We start from the raw sequence: 12496 nt of genomic DNA on the forward strand, positions 1-12496 counted from the left end.
TGGAACAGCTTTGAGCTTGAATGTGTGCTCACAGAATTGTCTGTCTGTGGTGTAGCCAGTGCAGGTTTAAACCCTTCTGCAGCCTTGTGGATTCAGGAAGACTGGTGCCTGAGAGTTTTTTCAGACAGCAGTTAATACTGATTTAATGCACAGGAGGTGTTGGACAGTGGCAGTTGCCTTGTGGGAGCAAAAAGCAGGGTGATCTAGTTGGTATTTCCTCTTGCTGAAGGACTGCTGCCCACAGAGCTTCAGCTTTAAAATGCAGCTGATGCTCTTGTGAAGGTTGCTCAGGTGACTTTTCCTGATCCCTTAGCAGTTGGAAGGCTTTTCCTGGCTGTTGTAGGAGAGCTCAGCAGCCCCACCCCACTGCAGGGTTTATTAAAGCATGGATCCAGTTCCCTTGTGTGGTGGGGCTCCAGCAGTTCTCCTGCAGGCTGCTTGGCCCACATAGGAAGCTTTGAAGCAAGCCTGGGTGCTGTGTCGTGCCATCCTCAGCGTGGAGCAGGGGTGAGCAGGTAGCTGTCTTGCCAGAGCCTGATGGATGAGGCACCGTCTCTGCATTTCCCTGAGGAAAGATTCTTTATGGAGGCTTGGAGTTTTTCCCTAAAATAGTACTGTCATTTCATGTAAAAGGTGAATATGTCCTAGTTAATGTCCTAGATATTTTTCCAAGAGGAAGCCGTGCTTTGCTCCCTGGATATCAGAATAAGGTATGAAACACTTGAGAAAATGAAGCGGAAAAATGTCAGATGCAGTTTGGTGTTTTGTCTGGAAAAGAGCTTTTTGGAGTTGTGGTTTCCAGCTTGGCAAGGATGGCTGTGGATGAGATTTGCTGCCTCTTAGGAATTAATCTGAAATCAAGGTGTACTTACCTCATTCAGTGACAACCTTGGGAATGTCTTGTGTTCCTGGTGAGTGGCTGTTTATTTGCTGCAGCCCTCCAGTGTTTTGTTTGTCAGATTTTGGTTCCTTCAAGTTGGAATGGTGGCCATCTCCTCATGGAGAAAACCAGCTTGGAGACTTCTTGCTGTTGTTGGAGCACAGCGACCCAGCCAGGCACTGCTTCTGTCTGAACAAAGCAGCGTGGAATGGCAATTGGATGTGTCACTGTCAGGCCTCCAGTGTAAACATGGAGCTGAAAAGCCACTTCAAATAGTTCCTGACTTTATGGAATACTGAAAATGTGACGGAGATCCTGTGCTGAAGTATTTTGCGAGGAAGAAAGCAAATTTAAGAGCTGCCTTGTGGTAGAAGGGGTTTGATCACAGTGGAGCATGATCACGGTGTCTGGAAAACCCTGCCAGAATGCTGCCAAGGGAAAGCTGTTGCTCGGGTGGGTGGCTCCTGGGATGTGTAAGGAACCCCTGACAAGTGGTCTCATTTTGGCTTTTCACTTGGAGGGAGAAAGTAAGTCTTGACTGTGCTGTTAAATTGAGCATTGAAATAGTTTTGCAGGGGCCATGAGGCAAGTCAGGTCAGTATGCATAGCTGCTTCTTAAGGAAGGGAGGAAGCAAAATAATCTCACTATTGTTCTTGTGGAGGAGACAAACTTCTAAAATAGTTGTGAGCTCCCTCTTGACTTTCTGGGCCTTATTTTGGAGTTCCCCCCTGCCCCAAGGAAGTAGATCCCAAACACCTGAACTGGAGTCTGATACGAAGTTGTCCAGTTTGTTGCTTACACCATTGACAGAGAGGTCTGATATGAGGTTCACAGCACATATTTAGTAAAATGTGCTCAGCGTTTCTACAGGAGCTTGTTCAGTAGGAGACCTTATGCTTTATCCAAATACTTAGGGAAAATATTCAGAAAAACTGTTCATTATATTTTTGGACTCATTTTACTCCCTCATGGCTTTTTGTGTATTTTGAGGGAATTTGAGTCTGTGGCAAAACCATAGAGAAAAGCAGTTTTTCCACTTGGTCAGTCTTCTGATCTTATTTTTTTTTGCCTTTCCAGGATGGTCACGTGGAAGTGGCAAGGTTACTCCTGGACAGCGGAGCTCAGGTGAACATGCCTGCGGACTCCTTCGAGTCCCCGCTGACCCTGGCAGCCTGTGGTGGGCACGTGGAGCTGGCAGCTCTGCTGATTGAACGTGGAGCTAACTTGGAAGAGGTCAATGATGAGGGATACACGCCGCTGATGGAGGCAGCTCGGGAAGGCCACGAGGAGATGGTGGCACTGTTACTTGGGCAAGGTAACTGCTGCTCAGCAGGCTGGGGGAGAAGCTCTGAGCTGCTTGGATTTTTGTTTTCTTTGGTTATAAGATGCCTTGTGCATGTGGAGGTGGTTTGTGTGGTGATCCTGCCCTCTGTAACCGGTGTTTTGTGTTGTTTGCAGGAGCAAACATCAACGCTCAGACAGAGGAGACGCAGGAAACCGCATTAACTCTGGCTTGCTGTGGAGGGTTTCTGGAGGTGGCCGATTTTCTCATTAAAGCAGGAGCTGACATAGAACTTGGCTGTTCCACACCTTTGATGGAGGCTGCTCAAGAGGGACATTTGGAGCTGGTCAAATATTTATTAGCTGCAGGTATGGAGTCATTTTGTTAATGCTTTGTAAATGCTTAATCTAAAGAGAAAAATACTTTGTCCGATAGTCATTACATTTTCTTTAGCAGCTTCTTGAACTTGACTGTGAAGGTCTTTGAAGCCCAAAGTAATTTACTGGTTGGACTCTAATTTAGCTTTTGAAGATTGAGTTGATGTAAACTTGTTTAGAGCTAACTTGCGGTTTGTTTTTATTCCTCTTAGAGTACAGTCAGGTTATCAGTTTAATAGATGCTGGATTGGAAGGGGGAAGCTTCATTTGCTGTTCGATCCTGTAAAGATTGTGGAGGCTTGTATGTTTTCTGTAATGCCCATCATAAAGCTTACAGTGTTTTGTCCTTTCTGTTTCAGGGGCTAATGTGCATGCAACAACAGCAACAGGTGACACGGCACTGACGTACGCCTGTGAGAATGGTCACACTGATGTAGCAGATGTCTTACTTCAGGCAGGTGCAGATCTGGTAAGTCATTTACCTTCCTTAAAAAGTGTCAGTAGGATATTAAATGATCAGCATCTGATATTCTTCCTATTTCTGTGTTCATTGATGAAAATTTGCACGTTCTTTAATGTATTTTGGGCTGTTAGATTACCCCAAAGTACAGAGGTCAGTTACAGTCCTCTGGTGATTGATGTCTAAAGCATTTCCAAGCCATTCAAGGTTGCCTGGACAAGAAAATAGGGAATTGGATTCTTTTGATGTGGTACTCAGCTTCAAAGTGTTGAGTTGATTCTGGGTTAGTCCTTGTACCTGCAAATCTGTTCTATTCCTTATGCATCAGATAGTTGGCAGTCTGTTTGGTGTGCTGCAATGGAATTAAGATGATGGAGGTAAACTGGTTTTTCCTTTTCAGTACACCAGTGTGTTATCAAAAAGTGATGTTAAGCATGTCAGAAGATGTCCTGTTTAACGAAAATCCCCCTCATGTGCCTTGAATGCTTTTTGTCCAGAAGTCCCACCTGTGCAGAGACAGGTGGTGAATGGTTCACCTGCATTCAAGATACCTTCAGTTCAAACATTAGCTGAATATTTTTGGCTGTGTGAAACAGTACAGAAGGATGTTCCATGTCTAGCATCTTTCCATTCAAAAACTCAGGAGGCTGGCTTGCCTTCTTTCACATGCCACTTTGGATTTTGAAGCCTTTCTTTATCTGCTCTAGGAGCATGAATCAGAAGGTGGAAGAACCCCTCTCATGAAAGCTGCCAGGGCAGGTCATGTTTGCACAGTTCAGTTCTTGATTAGCAAAGGTAAGAATGTGGAATGGTTTGGGTTTTCCTGACATTAGAAATACTTCAAGTTAAGAACATGTCAGAGCTAGTGTAACTTCCTTGGACTTGTTTTAAATGTCCTAGCTCCAGTAGGCAATTGATTCTCCAACTAGGCATGTAATGATTATCTGTGGTTTCTGCTGAGATTAGTGGAACTGCATGTAGTTGTAAAAATAGTGTGTTTCAGTCTGTAATTCCTAGTAAAAGCAGCATTAGTAGGGATCCCTGGGGTCTCCATGCCCCATGGTGCAGCTTTGGAGCACTGTATTTGGCAATTGAACTACAAGTCCCTTTTGGTTTCCAGAGTTTGACTGTAGTTTGCTTGACATTTCAGTACAAACCAGGAATTTCCATTTTCCTTCTCCTGGGCTGATTGTCATGAGTTATCTTGTCCCTACCTTGTATGGAGTAGGACATCTGGCAGGATGGAGTTTTCCCTGTGTAGATTGCAGAGCAGTTAATTGTGTTACATTTGATAGAGGTGCTACCTGTTGAAGTCAGTTTGAGCTGATGTTTGCCCTTGTGTTTGTGCAGGAGCAAACGTGAACAGGACCACAGCGAACAACGATCACACAGTGCTGTCGCTGGCCTGTGCCGGAGGTCACTTGGCGGTGGTGGAGCTACTGCTCGCTCATGGTGCTGATCCTACACACAGACTCAAGGTTTGTCCCTCACCTCACTTGTTTTCCTCTGAAACTCAGGATACCCAGCTGGATTGTCTCCTTTTGTGTTCTGTACAACTCACCCAGCCTGTGATGATTTAAATGGAAGTTTGCACAAGCAGATGTTCTGCTCGTGTATGTGTTGTTGTAGTGCAGGTCTCTTGATCAATCATGAATATGAAGTGCTGATTGTGGAAGGGGAAAAAATTTAAAGTATTATTTATTTATTTTTTTTTTAATACTTCATCAAGCCTGTAAGTTTAGATGTGAGCTTGTGGAGATGGAGTATTTACTAGAACAGAAAGCAGTCCCATAGGTAGTGTGTTGTGTGTCCCAAAATGCTGCAGTGCTGTTTTCATGATGCTCTGTTTTAACTGTGTGCTCTCTCCCTCTCAGGATGGATCGACCATGCTGATCGAGGCAGCCAAAGGCGGTCACACCAGCGTGGTTTGTTACCTTCTAGATTACCCAAACAACTTGCTTTCTGCTCCTCCACCTGATGCCACTCAGCTGACCCCACCATCCCATGACCTCAACAGGGTAAGATTCCAGGGCTCATGGTCCGCATGGTTTTTTTTGCACTTGGTTACTCAGGAGTTTAAAGGTGAGAGAAGAGTCAGTCATGTCCTATCATAAACTGTAGGTGAGCACACTTAAAATTACTTAGAGCTGCAAATCTGTTCTATTCCTTACGTATCAGATAGTTGACAGTCTGTTTGGTGTGCTGTAATGGAATTAAGATGATGGAGGTAAACTGATTTTTACTTTTGGGGAAGACTTTTCAATGTTATGATGTAGTGCTCTCATCATTCTTACTGTTCTCTAAGTATGCTGGAAAAAAACACTGAGGGTGGACAAAACCAGTAAGTGCAAAGATCTGCTTAAATGAAACTCTACAGAACTGAATTTATGGTCCATTGTGGCTTGTATTTGCTGTACTACAGTACAGCACTGTACCAGGCTGAGTATAGTTCTGCAAGTAATTTTTTAGGTTAAAAATGCAAAGTATGTGGAGATCACGTGATCTGCAGGTGTTAATTATTGAACTGTGCATATTAAAAACTATATTGAATGTTGTTAGTCACCATTACAGTCTACTTTTCTAACAGATTTTGTTTGCCTTCTGTTGAATTGTAACTAGCACAGAGTATGAGAAAAGTAATCTGTTCGTATCTGATGTTTTAGGCTCCTCGAGTACCAGTGCAGGCGCTGCCCATGGTCGTCCCACCCCAGGAGCCTGACAAACCCCCTGCTAATGTCGCCACAACCCTTCCCATCAGAAACAAAGGTCAGTCCTAGTTCTGCAGCTTATTTTCTAAATATCCTTCCTAGGTAGAAGATAGAGGCTTGCACTTGTAGCAGAGTAGCTCCTATGAAGAGTGTTTATGGATTCAGTCAAGGAAACTGCAATTTTGATTTTTTTTTAATTATTTTTTTAAGGATTTGCTTGTCCACCAAGTCAGTCATCTAAGCCTGTAATCATAAAACATCAAGAAATCTGCCTAAGTAAATATGTTAAAATCTCTAGTCTGACACACTGAATTAATGCAGAATGTTACCCAGAAATCTAGAAATTGGATAATGGAACTTGCAAAACCCATGTTAATCTCCATATCATAGTTGATTTGATAACTTGTGTTTCCTTAGGGTAGTAGTCTGGGAGTGGGTTTGACTAATTGGATTGAAGGCGGAATTTCTTGTGCAGTAAAATCTTTAGTCTGATCTGGCTCAGGTCCTCCTAGGACTAAATTTGCATCTATTTTGCTCTCGCCATTTTGACACTTAATGCTTTCTGTACTTAAGAATTCTCGTCAAAAACCAATTTTTATCAAGCATCAGCAGTAGCAAATACAGGCGTGCATGTCCTAAAATTAATCCTGTGTGTACACTTGTATTGTTCTGGAGATACAGCGAGGATGGCTGGAAGAAACTGGGCACCTCCACTGCCTCAGATCCTGAGTTTTGAGTTGCCTTTCGCCCTTCAAAATTAACCGATTGTTGCTTCTCCACCTGGTATGGCAGAGCATGTCAGCTGTGTTAGTGGGGACTTCTGCATAAAACACCAGTTGGATTAGTCCATCGCTTGTTCTTGCAGGAAGGCTGAAATACTTGCCTTGCCTGGACAGAGAGCTGAGCTTTGACACAGGCAAAATCGTGTCTGCTATGGATAAAACCTAGTGGCTAAAGACACCCTGTTAGGTCCTGCTAAATGTAAATGACAGTCCTGGGTTCTGGCACTCTTTGTCACCTGAGCAGAGCTGGATACCTGGAGTGAAAGGATGCCTAGTTGTAGAGAGCCTAGCACTTGTTAAAGCCTACCAAGTTGGTCGCAAAGCCGGCAGCCTAGTCCCAGTCTTAGAGGTGTTTTTGTGTCCCTTGGGCTGCGCTTTGAGGGCTGTAAACGTTTGTTTATGTCCCAACACCATACGAGACACAGAACACCAAGTAAAGAGGCAGCATATCCTTGCTTTTTGTTCCCAGTTTCCGTGTAGCAGCACTCAGTAGCAGCAGCTCAAGACAATCGCTTCCTTTGGCAAAAGCGTGCCGATTGCTGGAGCAGCCCTGTCACCGTAGCACAGGGCTCTGTGGGGTGCATGTGCACTGGTGTGGCCTGTTAAATTGCAGTCTGACTGCTGGGTACCCGTTGGCAGGTGTCCTTGGAGGGCCTTGGGGACACGCTGACCTCCCACGGGTGCCGTGCCACACAGCGGCCCAGCAGTAGCTCTGTAATGAGGATGCCGTTGGTATGCACTTCCATTGCTTCTGAGGGGGTTTCTTTTTCACACAGCTGCTTCTAAACAAAAGTCCAGCAGTCATTTGCCAACAAACAACCAGGATGTACAGGGTTACATCACCAATCAGTCTCCAGAGAGCATTGTAGAAGAGGCTCAGGGCAAGTTGACAGAGCTGGAGCAGAGGATAAAAGAAGCCATAGAGAAGAACGCTCAGCTGCAGTCCCTGGAATTGGCACACGCCGACCAGCTCACCAAAGAGAAGATTGAGGAGCTGAACAAAACGAGAGAGGAGCAAATTCAGAAGAAACAAAAGATTTTGGAGGAACTGCAGAAAGTGGAGCGAGAGTTACAGCTGAAAACTCAACAGCAGCTAAAAAAGCAATATCTAGAGGTAAAAGCGCAAAGAATTCAGCTTCAGCAGCAGCAGCAGCAGCAGTCTTGCCAGCATCTGGGACTACTGACTCCCGTTGGGGTAGGAGAACAACTCTCAGAGGGAGACTATGCACGATTGCAGCAAGTGGACCCCATCTTGCTCAAAGATGACCCTCAGCAAGCTGCTGCGCAGACGGGTTTTGCACCAGTTCAGCCTCTGGCCATGCCACAAGCTTTGCCTCTGGCAGCAGGTTCCTTACCTCCAGGGTCCATCGCAAATCTTACAGAACTGCAAGGTGTTATAGTTGGACAGCCAGTGCTGGGCCAAGCACAACTAGCAGGGCTGGGGCAAGGAATACTGACAGAAACACAGCAAGGGTTAATGGTAGCCAGCCCTGCTCAGACGCTCAATGACACGCTGGATGACATCATGGCAGGTGGGTTTACATTGTTATGAGCAGGTATAATATTTGCTTTGACCAGTCGAGGGTATGTCCACTTCTTTTTATATGTGTGTGTGTGTTTGTGTATTCCCATGAGCTCTACGGCAAGCACCACTCGTCCTCTGATCCCTGTCTCAAGGAGTTGGGAAAAGTAGCTTTTAACTTTTCAGTTTGCAGGGTGAGCTGAGCCATGCCTGTTGGTCAGGTTGGTATGGTGGAGGGGCATTTTTAACTCGTCATAGTTTGGGGAAGGGTATATTAAAGTTCATGTGGCAGTTCTATTTTGGCCTGATTGTAGCTCAGGAGTAGCACCATGATGGTGCTGGGCAGTGCTTTGGGCTAGCTGAGAGCTGACTTGTAGGAGGCTGAGCAGCTGCAGCACCACAACTAGCCTGTAAAATGTGAGGGACCCATGGGTTATTCTTCAGAATAAGAGCTGCTCCACTTGGCCTTATGTAGTCTACTTATTGGAAGCTTTTATTTCTGCTTGGGAAAAAAAAAAAGGTGATAATCCTATGACTTTCTGAAACATCTCCTCATAAAAATGGCTGCCAGCAGAAAGCATGTTTAGCCCTACCAAACTCTTGTCATTGCTTCAGAGAATTCTCTGCCTGGTGACATGAATGCTCTAAGGCCTTAAGCAGTAAAACAGGAGAATGAAGCAGGTTTTAAATGCGAGTTGTCACTGCTGTTTTAGTTTACACCTCACTCAGCTGTGCTTCATCTGAACCCTTTCCATGCTAAAGCAGTCATTGAAATACCCCTTAGCTGAACACAGGTGAACTGGTAGGACACAGTCTAAAAAAAGGTCACTTGATGAAAAGGTACCAGATGCTCTTGGTTAAGCTGATGCACTGTCATTTTTGCAAGTGCTGTCCATCTGAACAAGTCTGCTTTGCAAAGCTGTTAGCATGAGGGATGTGTGCCAGAGGAAGGCAGGTCTCAGAGAAGGTGTTAGCCCAGAGCTGGTCCTGCATGTACTGCCAGAGTTTTGGAGCACAGTAGTAGTACAGAGTCGTGGAAGGTGTGGTAACTGATTAAAACTACCAGGTGGTGATTTTTTAAAGCACTTGGAACACCACTTTTGAGGTGAGACACTTGATGAGTGACCTTGTGTCCAGGCAAAGCTTCATTAAAGGTGACAAAAACTTCTTTGCTGGAAATCTCGTGTTAGAATTGAAGCATAGGTGTAAAGATTGGAAGTGGATGAAAACACAAATGTAGGCATGAAAAAATAGATAAAATGACATATAGCACGCACTGACAGTAACAGTTTCTCTCGTGGAAGTGCTGGGGTGCAGGACAACATGAATTTAAAAGCTGGGATGTTTGCTGTTGTTGGTAACTTACAAAGAATCTGTGCAATGCACTTGAGTTGTGTTTAAATGCAAGTTGAACCTGGAGTTAGGACGTTTGGGACCTATGTTTAGCTGCATGTCACATCCTGAGCAGGTGTGATTCCAGGTCACCTGCTGCATACCTGAATGTCTGTTTGTGCCTTTTTGAGCAGTCAGGTATTTCCAGTGGGAATTGGAGGGAATATTCTGGTTCTGCTCAGCCCCACTTGTTAGTAATGCGTGCACACATGCAGTTGAGAAGGAAGTCTGAATTAATTTTCTGTCAAGTGCCTGTGATTATAGGGTGTTTTTTTTTAACAAGAACAGACACAGGCCTGAGTACAGAGCTTCAGTGCTAGCCTGTAGTGAGTCCACAAATCACAGTTTAAAATGTGGAGCTGAAATGGGCTCAGTGTAGCACACAACATTTAAGTAGCCACTAAATATTTGGTTAATAACTCCATGTACTGCTTTAAAAGACGCTTCTAGAGTATTCTTAGAGATGTAAATTCTTGTTTCAGAGATGCCTTGAGTTTAGTTCCATTGCAGAGCTGTGTTTGCAGCACCAGTTGCAGAAACAAAGCTTCACCTTGGCTGTGCAAACTTGATTTAATGTGCAGCTCTGTGCTTTATTAGTTGAAAACAATGGCTAAGTAGTAAATAATAGTTAATTTTTTCCTTTGGGCTCCTTTATGATCCTGCTGGAGTTGAGGACAAGCAAAAGGTTTGCTCTTGAGCTTCAGATGTCAGGCAAGTTTTTTGCTTGCTGTGAGGCTCATAAAAAGTAGTATTTTTTAGGGTTAGTTGGGTAAGGCTTGTATGGAAACATTGCATCTGTTAAGTGGTGTGGTAAAGATCTCGGGAGAAAAATCACCTTGTTTTTAATAGCAAGCCTTTTACAAAGTAGGAACCATTCCAAGGATTGTGTCCAGTCACGGAGCTTTGCAAAGAACTTCAGGAATCTTGAAGCTCTTGCTAAAATGCATTCCTGGAAGCTACCTTGTGGGTTGAGTCAGTTGGAAATGCAGCTGTTTGAATTAAAACATTAGAAAGCAAGCTGTAAGCTTTTCACAGAGACTCAATACCGGAAAAAAAAACCAAACAGTAGAGTGCCAGCATCCCAGGAAAATCAGGTTGTGTCCCACTTGGGGCCTGAGCAGGAGAGGTGGTTTCACATGGGGTTGGCCTGCCTTAGGCTGCCTTGCACATTGTTAACTAATAACCACCAGGACTGCAGGTGTGCAGTGGTTCTCAGGCTCCATCCAAGGAGCCCTTCTTGCACAGCAGCAGCCCAGTGTTGGTGCTGGAATTCAGAACATAACCTGCACTGTTACAGTCCAAGGCATGTTCTGCATCTCAAGTGCTCTAGAGTGATTTTAATCCTGTGTGGCACCAACATGGTTTGTGATAACTGAGGTACTACAGAGGAATTGGGGGTAGAGAAGGAACTGATGTGGAACAAGCCTGTAGAGCTGGCTTGAAACCAGCTGGAAAAGGCTGATGTCTCGTACATTTCTTGTAAAGTATTTTTTTATTCCGTCCCTCATCTTGCCTCATTGCTGTGTAATGTGGAACAGTTTTTATCTGTCTGCTGTTGACAGTGCGGGAGACAAGGAATCAGTGCATAAGACCAATGCTGTGCTCACAACAGGACAGCACTTGTGGGACATGTGATGGCCACATGAGGAGAAGTGAGATTACAAGGGCATGTCACTCTGGTGAGGCCAGTGGGCATGGGGGAGGAGGTAGCTGCTCTGAGGGTGTCCTCTCTTCATCCAAGCTAAGAGAGAGTTGAGGTATGGACAGAAGAAAATCAGGATGAAGAGCAGGTCTGTTCCAAATATCAGTAAGCACAAAACTGATTGTCTTGCTAGCCCAGCAAATGTCCAGGACTGGAACTGGAGTAGTCAAATGGTGCTTGGTGATGTCTTCTGACCAAGAAGCTTGATGAAGGTGTAGGTGCTCCTATACCAAGTCTTGTATATACTAAATATTCCAATAGTGACCTAACTTGGAAGACTTGGTTATCCCAGGCATGAAATAAGGATGTTTCCACGGTGAGGTACAGACTTGAGTTCACTTTGCCACTAGGCCATTAGAGTAGAGCAAGGAGCAGAGTGCAGAGATAAATATTTGTGTCAGTGTGTTTAGCATGTAGAATCAAGTTGGTTACTCCTCTCAGTGCTCCAGACTGCTCTGAAAACCTTTTGGGTTATTGAAAACTTTGAATATTTTAGGTTGGGCGCCATAAAAATTCTGTTCTAATCACCCTTGGCGTGTTCATTAGAAATTTGAACTCCTCGCAGGTGATGTTGAAATAAATATTATCAAAGTAATTACCCATAAAAGTGGATATTGTGTCCAGTGAACTGTGCTGTAGGTATCTGAACTAAATTTGTGAATTATTGCTGGAGCACGTCTTTCTTTTTTTGGGTTGGTTTGTTTTGTATTTTGGGGGTGAGGGGGGCAGTAATTGGGGGTTTTTGTTGTTTCTTCTCCCCTTGCTACAAATGTAAAAAGTAGACTTTATCTGAACTGAGACCTTCTTAACTGACTTGATTTTTTTTTTTTTTTGCCTGAGAATTTACTAATGTCTCCTGTAATAGTGAAGATGCTTCCCAGTCTCCGTTTTGGGATTTGAGCAGGAATTCTTAGAAGCTGTTTAAAACATGTGCAGTTTTTGACCTTATGTCAAAACATTTTGGCACATCTTCAGTATGTTAATTTTAATCCATACCTTAGTGTGATTTGTGAGATAACTTTTCAAAAGGCACTCAAAGATCTAGATCAAGGGGCTTGGAATTCTGAATTCTGACTTTGGTAGGAAATTTTGTGTAGGAAGTCCAGAAATTAAATTAGTTCTGGGTGTAAAATACAGCTGCCTTGCAGAGGTGGGAGCACACAACTGGGCCTGTTAGGATACAGGTTTTGTGGCATCAGTTGGAAACTGTTCCATTTTGCAGTTTATACTGCTTTTGTCAGCTGGACAGAAGTGTGTGGTGCTTCACCTTCTTCTTTGCTGTTACACCTGAGAAGCAGCTGGAGAAACACTGGAGAAGTGACAGGGAAAAAACAGTGAGTTCTTCTGAGGAAAAGTAGGAAGAAGGGTCTTGAGGTTTGCTGTGTACTCC

At 44.2% G+C, this 12496-nt stretch overlaps 1 protein-coding gene across 5 annotated transcripts in view; it reads left to right on the forward strand.

The window, feature by feature from the left end:
* The window catches only part of ANKRD17 (ankyrin repeat domain 17), a 69039-nt gene that overhangs the window by 40648 nt on the left and 15895 nt on the right, over nt 1–12496 (forward strand). For all 5 annotated transcript variants that reach the window (XM_036383099.2, XM_036383100.2, XM_054514764.1 and 2 more), the window contains exons 8-15: nt 1959–2196; nt 2340–2531; nt 2900–3009; nt 3708–3795; nt 4351–4478; nt 4875–5018; nt 5664–5766; nt 7267–8022. In XM_036383099.2, the coding sequence (XP_036238992.1) occupies nt 1959–2196; nt 2340–2531; nt 2900–3009; nt 3708–3795; nt 4351–4478; nt 4875–5018; nt 5664–5766; nt 7267–8022 (1759 nt within the window). The remainder of the gene's footprint in view (nt 1–1958; nt 2197–2339; nt 2532–2899; nt 3010–3707; nt 3796–4350; nt 4479–4874; nt 5019–5663; nt 5767–7266; nt 8023–12496) is intronic.

The sequence above is a fragment of the Molothrus ater genome, chromosome 4 (assembly GCF_012460135.2).
Source record: "Molothrus ater isolate BHLD 08-10-18 breed brown headed cowbird chromosome 4, BPBGC_Mater_1.1, whole genome shotgun sequence".
Taxonomy (NCBI): domain Eukaryota; kingdom Metazoa; phylum Chordata; class Aves; order Passeriformes; family Icteridae; genus Molothrus; species Molothrus ater.